The 13,232-nt window shown below is 36.3% G+C and overlaps 1 protein-coding gene across 6 annotated transcripts in view; it reads right to left on the bottom strand.

The window, feature by feature from the left end:
• Window positions 1-502: 502 nt before the first annotated feature.
• The window catches only part of FRMD3 (FERM domain containing 3), a 283,990-nt gene continuing 271,260 nt past the window's right edge, over window positions 503-13,232 (bottom strand). For all 6 annotated transcript variants that reach the window (XM_039875676.1, XM_039875678.1, XM_039875677.1 and 3 more), the window contains one exon: window positions 503-4,167. In XM_039875676.1, coding sequence (XP_039731610.1) covers window positions 3,569-4,167 — 599 coding nt within the window. In that variant the 3' untranslated portion in view covers window positions 503-3,568. The remainder of the gene's footprint in view (window positions 4,168-13,232) is intronic.

Below are 13,232 nucleotides of genomic sequence, written 5' to 3'. Positions count from 1 at the left end.
TGTGACAAAGCAAAGTGCCATGCTGTATGGAGGGGAAGATCAGAGTAGAATAGTAAGATGCTTTCAGGGCCCATGAACAGGCAGGAGAAGTTTAATGGCAAGTGTTACAGAGTTGAGTCTGACGTACCTTTTTCTAGCACAGGAAGGCACTCTTTTCTGACCAGAAGCAATGACACACTAATTTCTAGCACTCTGAAATCCTTCCTCTTACCTGTCATGCAGAACACCTTTATTCTATGCTTTTTATTTCCCTAAGTGCCATTAAAATAGACCAAAGATGTATCTCATGTTTGGGTGCATTTCTAGTACACTCAGTATTCCTGCTCTTAGCCTGGGTGACTTCTGCAAAAGATTACTCCTATCAATCACCAGTGATTATTTTTTTCATACTATCACCAGTCAAGGGTGATCATATTTCATAGTCCTAGATGACACCTTTCCGTAATTTCCAAAAGGCTATTTATACAACTTTGCTTTGAATAAAGCTAAATGATTGCAGAAACATTTTTCCCCAGAGTACTTTTATTAGGGATTCCTGCCACCATATTAACATATAAAACAATCTGTTGACATAGAAATGCAAATTTCACTATACAAAGATAAGGCTCCAATCATAGGTAACATGGCCCCATATCTCTAGTATTTCAATGAAATCAATTCATTGCGAATTCTTCCCAGAGTTGATTTTATAAATATTAGACAAGCCACAAAATACATTCAAATACATAACATTTTACAGTATGTTCCAAGCAGAGACACAAACACGGTACTTTACCTACTTTTTTTTATGATCCAACTTGCATTAGCACTAAAGACAAGATTGTGTGTGTATATGTATTTGCCATATATGTATGTATATAAAACCACAAATGTACACACAGTGGTTTTCATGGAAAATTGGAACCTTTGAGACTGCGTCATATCCACCATGATATCTGAGGGGAAAAGAATAACATGTCACAAATTCTTCAATTGGGGAAAAGTAAACACAACTGTGTATGAAGGGCATATCAGTTGTGTGTATATACAAATACACACATATATACAGATTCATATATAAACATGTATACCAATAATATGGAATATACATATACTCACACACTTGCTTTGACCTCTGTATCTCACTATATTACATACCCTCCACCCTGGAAGCAGTCTTTTCCTCCTTTGACTCAGGCAACTGGTAACTGTCTTCTTCAAACTTAAGTGGTATTTCTAAAAAGGCTCTGATTCTATCCCGACAAAATGGCATTTCAGGATCCCACTTTTGGTGGCTATTGTTTAAATTCAGCAGACCCTCTCCTGTCAACTCCTTCACTTAAAAACATTTCTATTCAACAGTGAAGTTTTTGCCCAAGAGAAGTTAGCTGGAAATGTTAAAAATAACATATTTGTTACTACTTAATATAAATCTGCATGGTTGGACTATGTGTGATACTTATCCTGTCAGTATTTTTCAAATGTTTTATGATGGGCAATATATTACTCCCATAATTTAGAAATATTATTTAATATTTTTAAAGGATGAGGGCTAGATGATTTGTCATGGTTAGAACTTCAAAGAAAATTATATGTAGCATAATTGGAAGACTATCACAGACTACACTGTAGGGCCTTTATATCAGAAAGTATGACTTTGAAGTCACATAATAAAAAGGGAAAAAGAACTTCAATTTCAAAGCTGGCCATATGCAAACTTCCAAAATAAGCTCTAGAAAGTATATTTGTATATTATCAAATTTCAGGTATTAAACATTCTTTATTAAAAAGTAAAATAAATCACTAAAAGCATGTGAAAAAGAACACCTACAAACTTAATAGCACTAATAGCTATAAATGTATATTACAGTTTGCTCAACTGAAGTCTTCATGCACTGACTTTTAAAACTTATTTTCAAAATTAAATATTTAATAAAGCACTCAGAGCCCCATGAATAAGTAGGGCTGGAATGGTCAATTTGGAAATTCTGCTAACGACAGAGCTACAGTGTCTATTAGAGTTACAGATTACAGGCAGCCCAACCTCTTCTTAATGAAGGCAATGAACATTTTCAATCCATGGAGAAATCCCAGTGCTCCATGTCAAAACTCCATACTCTTTCCTTTCTGTCATAGATTTAATGATATGAAGGAATGTACTAGAACATTTGTCCCCTCTACTGAGTCATTTCACTGCTTCACCCGAGCTGAAACGGTATATCATCTAATGATTCTCCTCCACTTTCTTAATGGGAGCCCCAATTGTGAATTGAGTTAAGATCTTAAGGAAAACGAGGAAAGGAAGGAGTATAATGACCATCACAAAAGATCATCAGCATTATCAAAAGGCCAAAATCCATTCTCTCCCTGTCTTCCTCTTTCTTCCTCTCTCATATACACACTTCTTTTGAAGTTTCTTCCACAGAATCTGTGAATGCCATGAGAGATCAAAAACGTGACTTAAAATTTTTCCACTTTTATTTAGAACCACTTAAATATATTCATGTCAATTTGGACAGCAAGTGCTGCACTGTTCTTTACATCATCCAATACCTTGCACCATCATAACTTCCATAAAATACATCATTTGCCTCTCACCACTTACCTACCAGCCTCACCAAAATTCTTTTTGCTACTTGCCATTTGTTCAGTTCCCATCTGCTTCCACTCTTGGGTTAATGTACAATAACATGCAATTAACTGGCATATCTTTTAACTTTTTTCCTTTAAAGTTTCACGTTCTTTTAAAAATGTTCTGCTTCCCCAGCCAAAGTATGCGGACAGAATGCAAACGAAAGTAACAAGTCATTTTGTCCAAATACTTTGAAAAATGGACCACCCTATGTCCACTTGATGGTCAGTTTCTACATCCTCTAGTTTCATTATCTGTTTTAGGAGCTTATTTACTACAGTGTCTTTCTATCTATCGTCTATCTCATATGCAGGTAACATAACCAAAAACATTTTTAAAAACAAACCAGTGCCAAAACATTAAAAAATTACCGACATACCTTTTGTGCATTCATCTTACAATCTGTACACTTAAATAACTCCAGGAGGCTTTTTTTTTTGCTAAAAACTTACCAAAATATTTTGAACACATAAAAATATTTTTAAAAAAACAAAAACGAAAACCCAGCATAAATTTAGTTGTATAGGCATTGGTTAGAGGACATTATTTTCACTAAGGATTATATTCAAAAACTTTCTCAGATTTTTTACTAAAATTCTGAACTTTATAGATTGTAATGGTGCTAATTAAAAAAAGGGAAATCAAATTCAGCTCAAGGTATTAGGTATTATGATATAATAAAGAGTATATCTCTGATATAATAAAAATAAACATATTTTTGGTTACTTAAAGGCCATCTTCCTGACCTATAACTAAAATTATTTGATTTAAACTTATTTAAGTACAGTGAATTACGGAAAGCTAACTTAAAGGTTTGAACAATCAGTCTTGAGTAAGAAACACTATTGATGGCCCCATGACTATTCAGAACCAGGCATTTGCTGAGAAAACAAACAAAAAACAAACAAACAAAAACCTTGTATTGAATATAGCCCTTAGTCATATGAGATATGAACTTTACGAGCAACCCAGCATGTAGAGAATGAGAGTTACTTTGCCAGCCACCCACTCCTTGAGAGGACAGTAATATTGATAGTGAAACTGCTCAAACTCTGGCGTCTGTCGGATTTCACATAAGAAGGAGAGATCAATACCTGACTCCAAAAGGAGGAGGAGCAGGGGAAATACAAAGAGCAGCAGCCCCAGGCCCACCACAAGGAGCCTGGAAAAACTCTTGACCAGTGGGTTCACCCGAATATGGCTGCTCAGAATGTCATAGCTCCAGGACAAAGCTCGGTGAGCCTCCTTCAGCTCCTCTTCTTCGGCCATCAAAAAGGCATTTTCATCTGCTTCCAGTTCTTCAAATGAATCTGTGTCTTCTCTTTCCAACTCAAGCCTAGATGGACAGTCAAAGAGCATGTCAATCTCATCATCGTCAACTGGGGTGGGGAGCAGGCTGGCACTTGGGTTGTACGCCAGTTCAGAGATAGTTAAAGGTTCTTCTTTTATTTGATCTTCCTCTTCACTTGGGGGGTCTTCATGCTCCCGCGCTTCCTTCACTGGTGAGCTGGAGATCAAGGGGGCAGAAATGTCATCTTCTTTGGGCAATGGAATACCTGTAAAGAGACATTTATTTCTTAATTTTAAATTTCAGGTTTGTCTTGTCTACAAAGATCTGTAAATGAAAACAAACCAGGAAGGAAAAAAAAAGTGGAATTCAAGGATTATGTGGAATTGTTCTGTGGAATCCTGACTTTTAACAGTCATTTTCTTAACAGACTCTATATCATAAGTTCTAAGGTCAATATGCTAAGCACAAAATAACCCACACACCTTAAATGGGTGGCAATATTTACAACATATATGTGTACAATTATGATCTACAAATCTTCAGCTTTGGCCATTAGCAAGAATAAAATGACAATAGATCACTATTATGTTATAATTCTGAAAGTCTTTTAGAAGTCAACACTCAAGTACTATAAAATTATAGAATCTACTATCTAATGATAATCACTTTATGTCATATATTGTTTTCTAGTCTTCATTCTAGGCAAAATTTTGTGGCTTCTGGTTTTATGTAATTGCAAATATGTGCACAAACTTGCATCTTGCTCCTTTAACATTTTAACTTAGGCATTTTCTATGTCAACATAAACTCCCATTAGTATTTATAATGGTTGCCAAATTTCCTAGTAATACAGAATTAGTTACCATTGGCAAACATTGAGATCACTTCACAATTGTTAAAAAAAAAAAAAAATTTCTGTAAGTGACAGCTTTACATAGAAAGCCTTTTTCCCTCTCTTGTTTTTTAGTTCATTTTCCATAGATAGATGCTCAAAAGGAAAACTGCTTAATCAAAAGGTATGAGTATTCTTTTTTAAAGATTTTTTTTATTAAAATATAGCTATATACAATATTGTATTAGTTTCAGGTATAGACTATAGTTATTCAACATTTATATACCTAATGATGTGATCACCATGATATGTCCAACAACCATTTGACACCATACAATGCTATTACAATATTATTGACTATATTCCCTATGTTGTACATCATATCCCTATGGCTTATTTGTTTTATACCTGGAAATTTCAACCTCTTATTCCCCTTTAGCTCCCTCCTTTTTTGATTTTTTTTTTCAGATTTTCAAGTCTTTAATAACTTTTAAAATTACAGTTGGCATACAATATTAGTTTCAGGTGTACGACATAGTGATTGGACATTTATATTACTTAGATTGATCACCCTGATAAATCTAACCATAGTTTTTACAATATCATTGACTATATTCCCTATGCTATACTTTACATCCCCATAACTATTTTGTAACTACCAATTTGTACTTCTTAATCCCTTCCCCTTTTTCACCCACCCACCCCGAACCCTGCCCATCTGGCAACCATCAATATGTTCTCTGTATCTATGAGTTTTATTTTAGATTCCACATATAAGTAAAATTATATGGCATTTGTCTTTCTCTGTCTTATTCTACTCAGCACAATACCCTCTAGTTCTATCCATGTTGTTGCAGATAGTAAGATTTCATTCTTTTTATGGCTGTGTAATGTTCCATTGTATGTATGTACTACCTCTTATCTATACATTCTTCTATTGATGGACACCCAGGTAGCATTCCATATCTTGACTATTGTAAATAATGCTACAATGAACATATGGATTCACATGTCTCTTCAAAGTAGTGTTTTGAGTTTCTTCAGATTTATACCTAGAAGTGGGATAACTGGGTCCTTCTTTGTCTCTTATTATTGTCTTTGTTTTAAAGTCTATTTTGTCTAAGTATGGCTGCCCCAGGCTTTTTGTTTCCATTTTCATAAAATATCTTTTTCTATCCCTTTATTTTGTTTTTTTGATCTGAAGTGAGTCTCTTTGAGGCAGCATATGTAAGAGTCTTGTTTTTTTTTATCCATTCAGCCACCCTATCTTTTGATGGGAGCATTTAATCCATTTACATTTAAAGTTATTGTTGGTAGATATGTAGTTAGTGCCACTTTATTCATATTTTTTGTCTTTCTTTTTTCTTCTTAAAGAAGTCCCTCCAACATTTCCTGTAATACTGGCTTGGTGGAGATGAACTCCTTTAGCTTTTTCTTGTATAGGAAGCTCTTTATCTGTCTGATTCTAAATGATAACTCTGCTGGATAGAGAAATCTTGGTTGTAAGTCCCTGCTTTTTGCATCACTGAATATTTCATGCCAATCCCTTCTGGCCTGTAAAGTTTCTGTTGAGGAATCAGCCAACAGTCTTATGGGTACTCACTTGTAGGTAACTAATTGCTTTTCTCTTGCTGCTTTTAAGATTGTATTTAATCTTTGGGATTTTAATTATGATGTGTCTTGATGTGGGCCTCCTTGGGTTCATCTTGTTTGGGACCCTGTGCTTCCTGGGCTTGTATGTCTATTTTTTCACCAGGATAGGGAAGTTTTCAGTCTTATTTCTTGGAATAGGTTTTCAATTCCTTGTACTCTCTCTTCTTCGGATATCCATATAATGTGAGTGTTGGTATGTTTGATGTTATCCCAGAGGCCCCTTAAAATAACCTTTTTATGAATTGCTGATTCACTCTTCTGCTTCATCTAATCTCCTCTTGATTCCTTCTAAGGTATTTTTCATTTCTGACTGGTTCTTTTTTGTTTTCTATCTCCACTTTTATGTTTCCGATCTCTTTGTAAAAGTTCCCACTAGTTCATCTACTCTGCCCCTAAGTTCATTGAGCATCCTTATAACCAGTGTTTTGAACTGCATCTGCTAGATTGCTTGTCTCCATTTTGTTTAGTTCTTTTACTGGAGCTTTGTTCTGTTCTTTCATTTGGGATGTATTTCTTTGTCTTACCATTTTGGCTGCCTCCCTGTGTTTGTATCTATGTATCAGGTAGAGCTGTTATGTCTCCTGGTCTATGTAGTAGGTGTCCTGTGGGGCTCAGTGGTACAATCTCCCTGGTCACCTGACCTGGGTGCTCCAGTAGTATCCCTTGTATGGTCCCTCCTGTTGTAGTTGAGCCTTGGTTGCTATTTGCATGTTAATGGGAGGGATTGACCCTTGGGTTGAATGGTTGTAAGGACTGCCTGGTGACTACATTGGAGGAACTCTTGTGCAGGAGCTAACCCTACGAAGCAGGATTTGCTTTGGCAGAGCTCTACTGTTTGCCTTTTGGGTATGTTGTCCTCAGATGTGCAGGCCAGGGCTTCCTGTGAGAGGCCCCACCAAAGGCTAAGTTCAGCTATAGCCTGTGCCCTGTCTGGGGCCCCCTGGCAATCTATAAGTGGCCATCACTCATGCTGGGCTTGGATGTGCCTCAAGAAGCCAAGCCACAATCCATGGCTGGCTGCTGCTAGCATTGGGCTTAAGGGTGCTCGGCAAGAGGTACAGGGAATGCCAAGGCCAGATGTTGCTTGTTTAGGTTTTGTGAACCTTTGAGAGATTTAGGAAAGTCCACAGCCTGAGCCAAGATAGGCCATTTATATGGAAAAGCCACTGGAAATGGCTTGGGTGGGTGGGTTTCCAGGACTCACCAGGGTGGAACAAGTGGTGTTAACCAGGCTGATGGAGACCCAGATATGGTGGCCACCTGCATCTGCACGTAGGGAGTGGAGAGGGCTCAACAAAGGAACAATGGATTCTGCCAACACTTAGAGAAAGCTGCCCCTCCAGCCCTCGCCCTGAAGCCAGACAACTCAGTTCTTTCTCATATGTCCCTGGCACTTTTCAAGCAGCTGCCCCAGTGCTGGAGCTCAGAGCAAGTGAGTCTGTCAGCAAGTAAGTCTGTGCTTGGGCCCTTTAAGAGGAAGTCCAGCCACCCGTTGTCTCAGCCACAATCTCCACTGATTTTCACAGCCAGATGTGGGGACTCCTCTTCCCAGCACTGAAACCCTGGGCTTGGGAGTTTGGTATGGGGCTGAGACCCTTCGCTTCTCTGGAGTGACCTTCATAGCTGAGATATATCCCTCTGTGATCAACCCGTTCATGTCTCCGCCGCTACCAGTCTCACTTCTGTGTGTCTTCAGTTGTAGGACTTCTGTTCAGCTAGACTTCAGGTGATTCTCAGTGATGGTTGTTCTGTAATTTGGTTGTAATTCTGATGTGGTTGTGAGAGGAGGCAAGCACAGTGATTACCTACTCCACCATCTTGACTAGAAGCCCGAGTATTATTAAAGTTGATGGGACAAAAGGTATGTCTCAACCCCTCATTTTACAGATAGGAAATCCAGTTACATACTGTCAGGCTGCAGGTCAGCTCTTCTAATTTTGAGTCTTGGGTACTTATTGGGAAATTAAAGATCAAAGAAGTGTTTTCCAGGATGGTTCTAGAATACCAAATTGGAAACCGTGTACATGAGGTAATTGTAAATCAGCTTTTGAATGAATACATTTCAGGATTTCTCCAAGATGTTCAGAAAGTGAAGTCACCAACATGGAGATATAGGTCATTCATGACTTCATTCCCTCTTACAACAACAGGTAACAACAATTCATGGACAGGACACCCTGGGAGAACCCTAGAACACAGGAGGTGGCACCCCCCACACCACAAAGACCAGGGCTGACTGCATTAGAAGGCTAACATGAATGGCTACATGCTGACTGCATTGCACAACCCCTAGGCCAGTGTGGCACCACACAGAGAAGTCTCTCCTGAGCCTACAGTTCCTCTGGTGGGAAAATAGTCCAGGGGTGACAACCGTGCTCCCCGGAATACCTGGAAACTGTTGCCCAGCAATGCTCAAGCTGAGAGGTGGTCAAGCAGAGCTGATCATCCCCAGAGCAAAGTAAGTAGCCCTGTTCAGTCAGGGAACTTGGGGCACAGGTCAGCTTGAGAAGTGAAGACCACAAATGAAGAGCCTCAGTGGCCTTGAAGCTGCTTCTCCCACTGCACCTAGAAGAACTGTCTCTGCCAAAGCAAATCTACAGTCAGAAAGAGAAGACTACTAACTCACATGTACAGATATCAATATAAGGATTCAAAGATCATGAAAAATCAGGTAAATAATAAAGGAAATTAATAAATCACTAATAACTGACCCTAAAGAAATGGAGATCTATGAACTGTCAGACAAATAATTCACAATAATCCTCTTAAAGAAGCTTAGTGAGCTGCAAGAACACAAGCAACTAAAAGAAATTAGGAAAACAGTGAATGGATGAAACAAGACATTCAATAAAGAAGTAAAAATCATTTTTAAAAAACCTAGAGCTGAAAAATACTATAACTGAACAGAAGAATTAAATGGAGAGCTTCAAAAAGTAGGCTCAACCATGCAGAAGAATCAGCAACCTGGAAGATAGGACACTGGAAATTATCCAGTCATTTACACAATATAAAAAATATGTAAATGGTAAAACCAGTAACCTAAAAGTGAAAAGCTTAGGAACTGTGTCAAAATTGCTATTAACTTAAAATGAGGCACTATAATTTTAAGATATTTTATGTACACCCTGTGGTAACCACAAGGGAAAAACCTATAGTAATTACACAAAGATAATAAAGAAGTTGAAGCACATGGATACCACAAAACACACATGAAAGACAGCAGAATAAGAAATAGGAACAATGGAGCTACAAAACAGCTCCCAAAATGGCAACGGTAAGTAAATAATTACTTTAAATGCAAACAGATTAAATTCTCCAACCGAAAGACATAGAATGGATAAAGTGGCTGAATGTATAAAAAAATGAGATCCAATGATATGTTGTATATTACTTTAGTCCTATAGACACACAGTGAAGAGATGAAAGAAGATATCTCAAGCAAATGGTAACCAAAAAAGCAGAGGTAGCTATATTTATATTAGACAAAATGACTTTAAAAGTGGTAAAAAGAGATAAAGTCATTATATAATGATAAAGGGGTCCATACATCAAGAATATATAACAATTATAAATATTTATGTGCCCATATTTTAAAACCATATAGTGCAGCAGGCTTGTCAGATATAGATGACACTGAGATTTTCCTCTAGCCAAGCACACACACAAAGAAGAGTTCAGGTGGATGAGTGTTCCAGCTTATTAATAACAATGAAAGGAATCATTACTTATGAATGTTTTTTAAAAAGCATTTTTCCCAAGAAAAAGAAAACAGACATTGCAAAACATTTTATCTGACAACAGCAGAATACACATTCTTCTCAAGTGCATATAGAACATATTCTAAGCTAGGCCACGGAACAAGTCTTAGCAAATTTAAGAAGATTGAAATCAATGAGGAAAACTGGAAAGTTCACGATACATGGAAATTAGACAATACTCTCCTGAACAACCAATGGATCAAAGAAGAACTTAAAGGGTAAATAAAAATTATCTTGAGACAAATGAAATTAGAAACACTATTCCAAAATTTATGGGACACAGAAAAAGCAGTTCTAAGAAGGACATTGATAGTAATAAACACCTATATTAAGAAACAAAAAAGATCCCAAATAAAAAACCTAACTCTATGCCTTAAGGAACTAGAAAAAGATAAACAAATTGAGCCCAAAAGTAGCAGAAAGAAGGAAATAATAAAAATGAGAGCAGAATGAAATAGAGGACAGGAAAACAATTTTAAAAATTAAGATTTGGTTCTAATCAAATAAGAGAGAGAACACAAATCATAAATGAAAAAGGAAATATTACAACTGATACCATAGAAATACAAAGAGTCACAAGAGGCTATTGTGAATAACTATACCAACAAACTGGACAACCTATAAAAAATGAAAAAAATTCTTAGAAACAAGCTACTGAAACAGAAAGAAACAAAGCCTGAGTAGGCCAATTACTAGTAGGAAGATTGAATCATCAAAGATCTTCCAATGAAGGATAGCCCAGGACCATATTGCTTCCCTGGAGAATTTTACCAAACATTTAAAGATGAATTAACATCAACCTTTCTAAAATTATTCCAAAAGATCAAAGATGAGAGAACACTCCCAAACTCATTTTATGAGGCCAGCATTACTCTGATACCAAAACTAGAAAAGAACACTACCAGTAAATAAAATTACAGATCAATATCCAGGATGAATATAAATGCAAAAATTATTAAAATACTAGCAAATCAAATTCAGCAGCACATAAAAATAATCATTCACCATGATCAAGTGGGATTTATACCTGCGAAGCAAGGACGGTTCAACATTCATAAATCAATGTCATACATCTCATTAATAGAATAAAAGGAAAGTCATACAATCATCTCAATAGATGCAGAAAAAACATTTGACAAAATTCAACATCTGTGATCTAAACTCTTAACAAATTAGGTATAGCAAGAATGTACCTCAGCATAATAAAGACTATATATGATAATCCCATCCCTAACATTACACTCAATAGTGAAAGGTTGAAAGCTTTTCCTCTAAATTCAGGAACAAGATAAGGGCGCTCACTCTCACCACTCCTATTCAACATATTATTGGAAGTCCTTGCCAGAGCAATTGGACAAGAAAAAGAAATAAAAGGCATCAGAATTGGAAAGAAAAGAGTAAAATTGTCTCTATTTGCAGGTGATTTTTATATACAGGTATACCTTGTTTTATTGCACTTTCTTTTGTCACACTTCACAGATAGTGCATTCTCATCAACATCAAGGCAAGACCCTCCACCAGCATAAAGATTACAACTCATTGAAGGCTCAGATGATGGCAATGAAGTATTTTTTAGTTAAGGTCTGTACATTTTATTTTAGATATAATGCTATTTCCTACTTTAACAGACTACAGTACAGTGTAAACATAATCTTTATATGCACTGGGAAAACAAAAAAATTCATGTGACTCACTTTATTGCAGTGGTCTGGAACTGAACCTACAATATCTCCAAGGTGTGCCTGCATAGAAAATCCTAAAGATTCCACCAAGACTGTTAGATCTAATCAATAAATTCAGTACAGTTGCAGGATACGAAATTGACATACAAAAATCAGTAGTGTTTCTATATTCTAATGACAAATTATCTGAAAAAGAAAGAAAACAATCTTATTTTCAATAGCATCAAAAACAGTAGAATACTTAGAAATAAACTTAACCACAGAGGTTAGAGATCTCTGAAAACTACTACGAAAGAAATTGAAGACAACACAAATAAAGGGAAAAGTAGCCTGTGTTTATACATTGGAAGAATTAATATTGTTATTATGTCAATACTACCAAAAGCCATCTATATATTCAATGCAATCTCTTTTAAGATTCCAATGGCATTTTTTTACAGAAGTAGAAGAAATAATCCTAAAATTTATATGAAACCACAAAAGACCCTGAACAGCAAAAGCATCCAGAGAAAGAAGAAGAAAGTGGGAGGCATCACAGTTCCTGGTTTCAAATGATATTATTATAAAACTATAGTAATCAAAACAGTATGGTTGTGACATAAAAACAGATAAGTAGATCAATGGAACAGCATAGAGAGCCCAGAAATAAACCCAAGCATATGGTCAACTAATATTTGACGAGAGCCAAGAATACTCAAAGACAGTCACTTCGATAAATGGTGCTGAGAAATCTGGATAGTCACATGTAGAAGAATGAAACTAGACCCCAATATTACACCACTCACAAAAACTAATTTGAAGTGAATTAAAGACTTAAATGTAATCCCTGAAACCATGAAACTCCTAGAAGAAAACGTAGGAAAAAAGCTTCTTGACGTGGGTCTTGGCAATAGTTTCCGGGTATGACACATAAAATACAAGCAACAAAATAAAAAACAAGCGGGACTACATCAAACTAAAAAGTTTGTTCACAGCAAAAGAATCGACAGAGTGAAAATACAACCTACAGGATGGGAAAAAATATTGGCAAACCACATATCTAATAACAGGTTAATATCCTAAATATATGAAGAACTCATAGAACTCAATAACGAAAAAAAAATCCAATTTAAAAGTTGGCAAAAGACCTAAATAGACATTTTTTTCTAAAGAAGATATACTAATGGCCAACAGGTACACTGATGCTCAACATTACCAGTCATTAGAGAAATGCAAATCAAAACCAGAATGAAATATCACCTCATGCCTGTTAAGATGGCCCTCATCCAAAAGACAAGAGATAACATGCTGGCAAGAATATGGAGAAAAGGGAGCTCTTGTACACTGTTGGTAAGACTGTAAAATGACACAGCAACTATGAAAAACAGTATGGAGAATCCTCAAAAAATTAAAAACATAGAACTAC

This window comes from Pteropus medius, unplaced genomic scaffold (assembly GCF_902729225.1).
Source record: "Pteropus medius unplaced genomic scaffold, Ma_sr-lr_union100, whole genome shotgun sequence".
Taxonomy (NCBI): Eukaryota; Metazoa; Chordata; class Mammalia; order Chiroptera; family Pteropodidae; genus Pteropus; species Pteropus medius.
The sequence above is the reverse complement of the archived record's forward strand: the minus strand, read 5'-3'. Positions and strand labels throughout refer to the sequence as shown.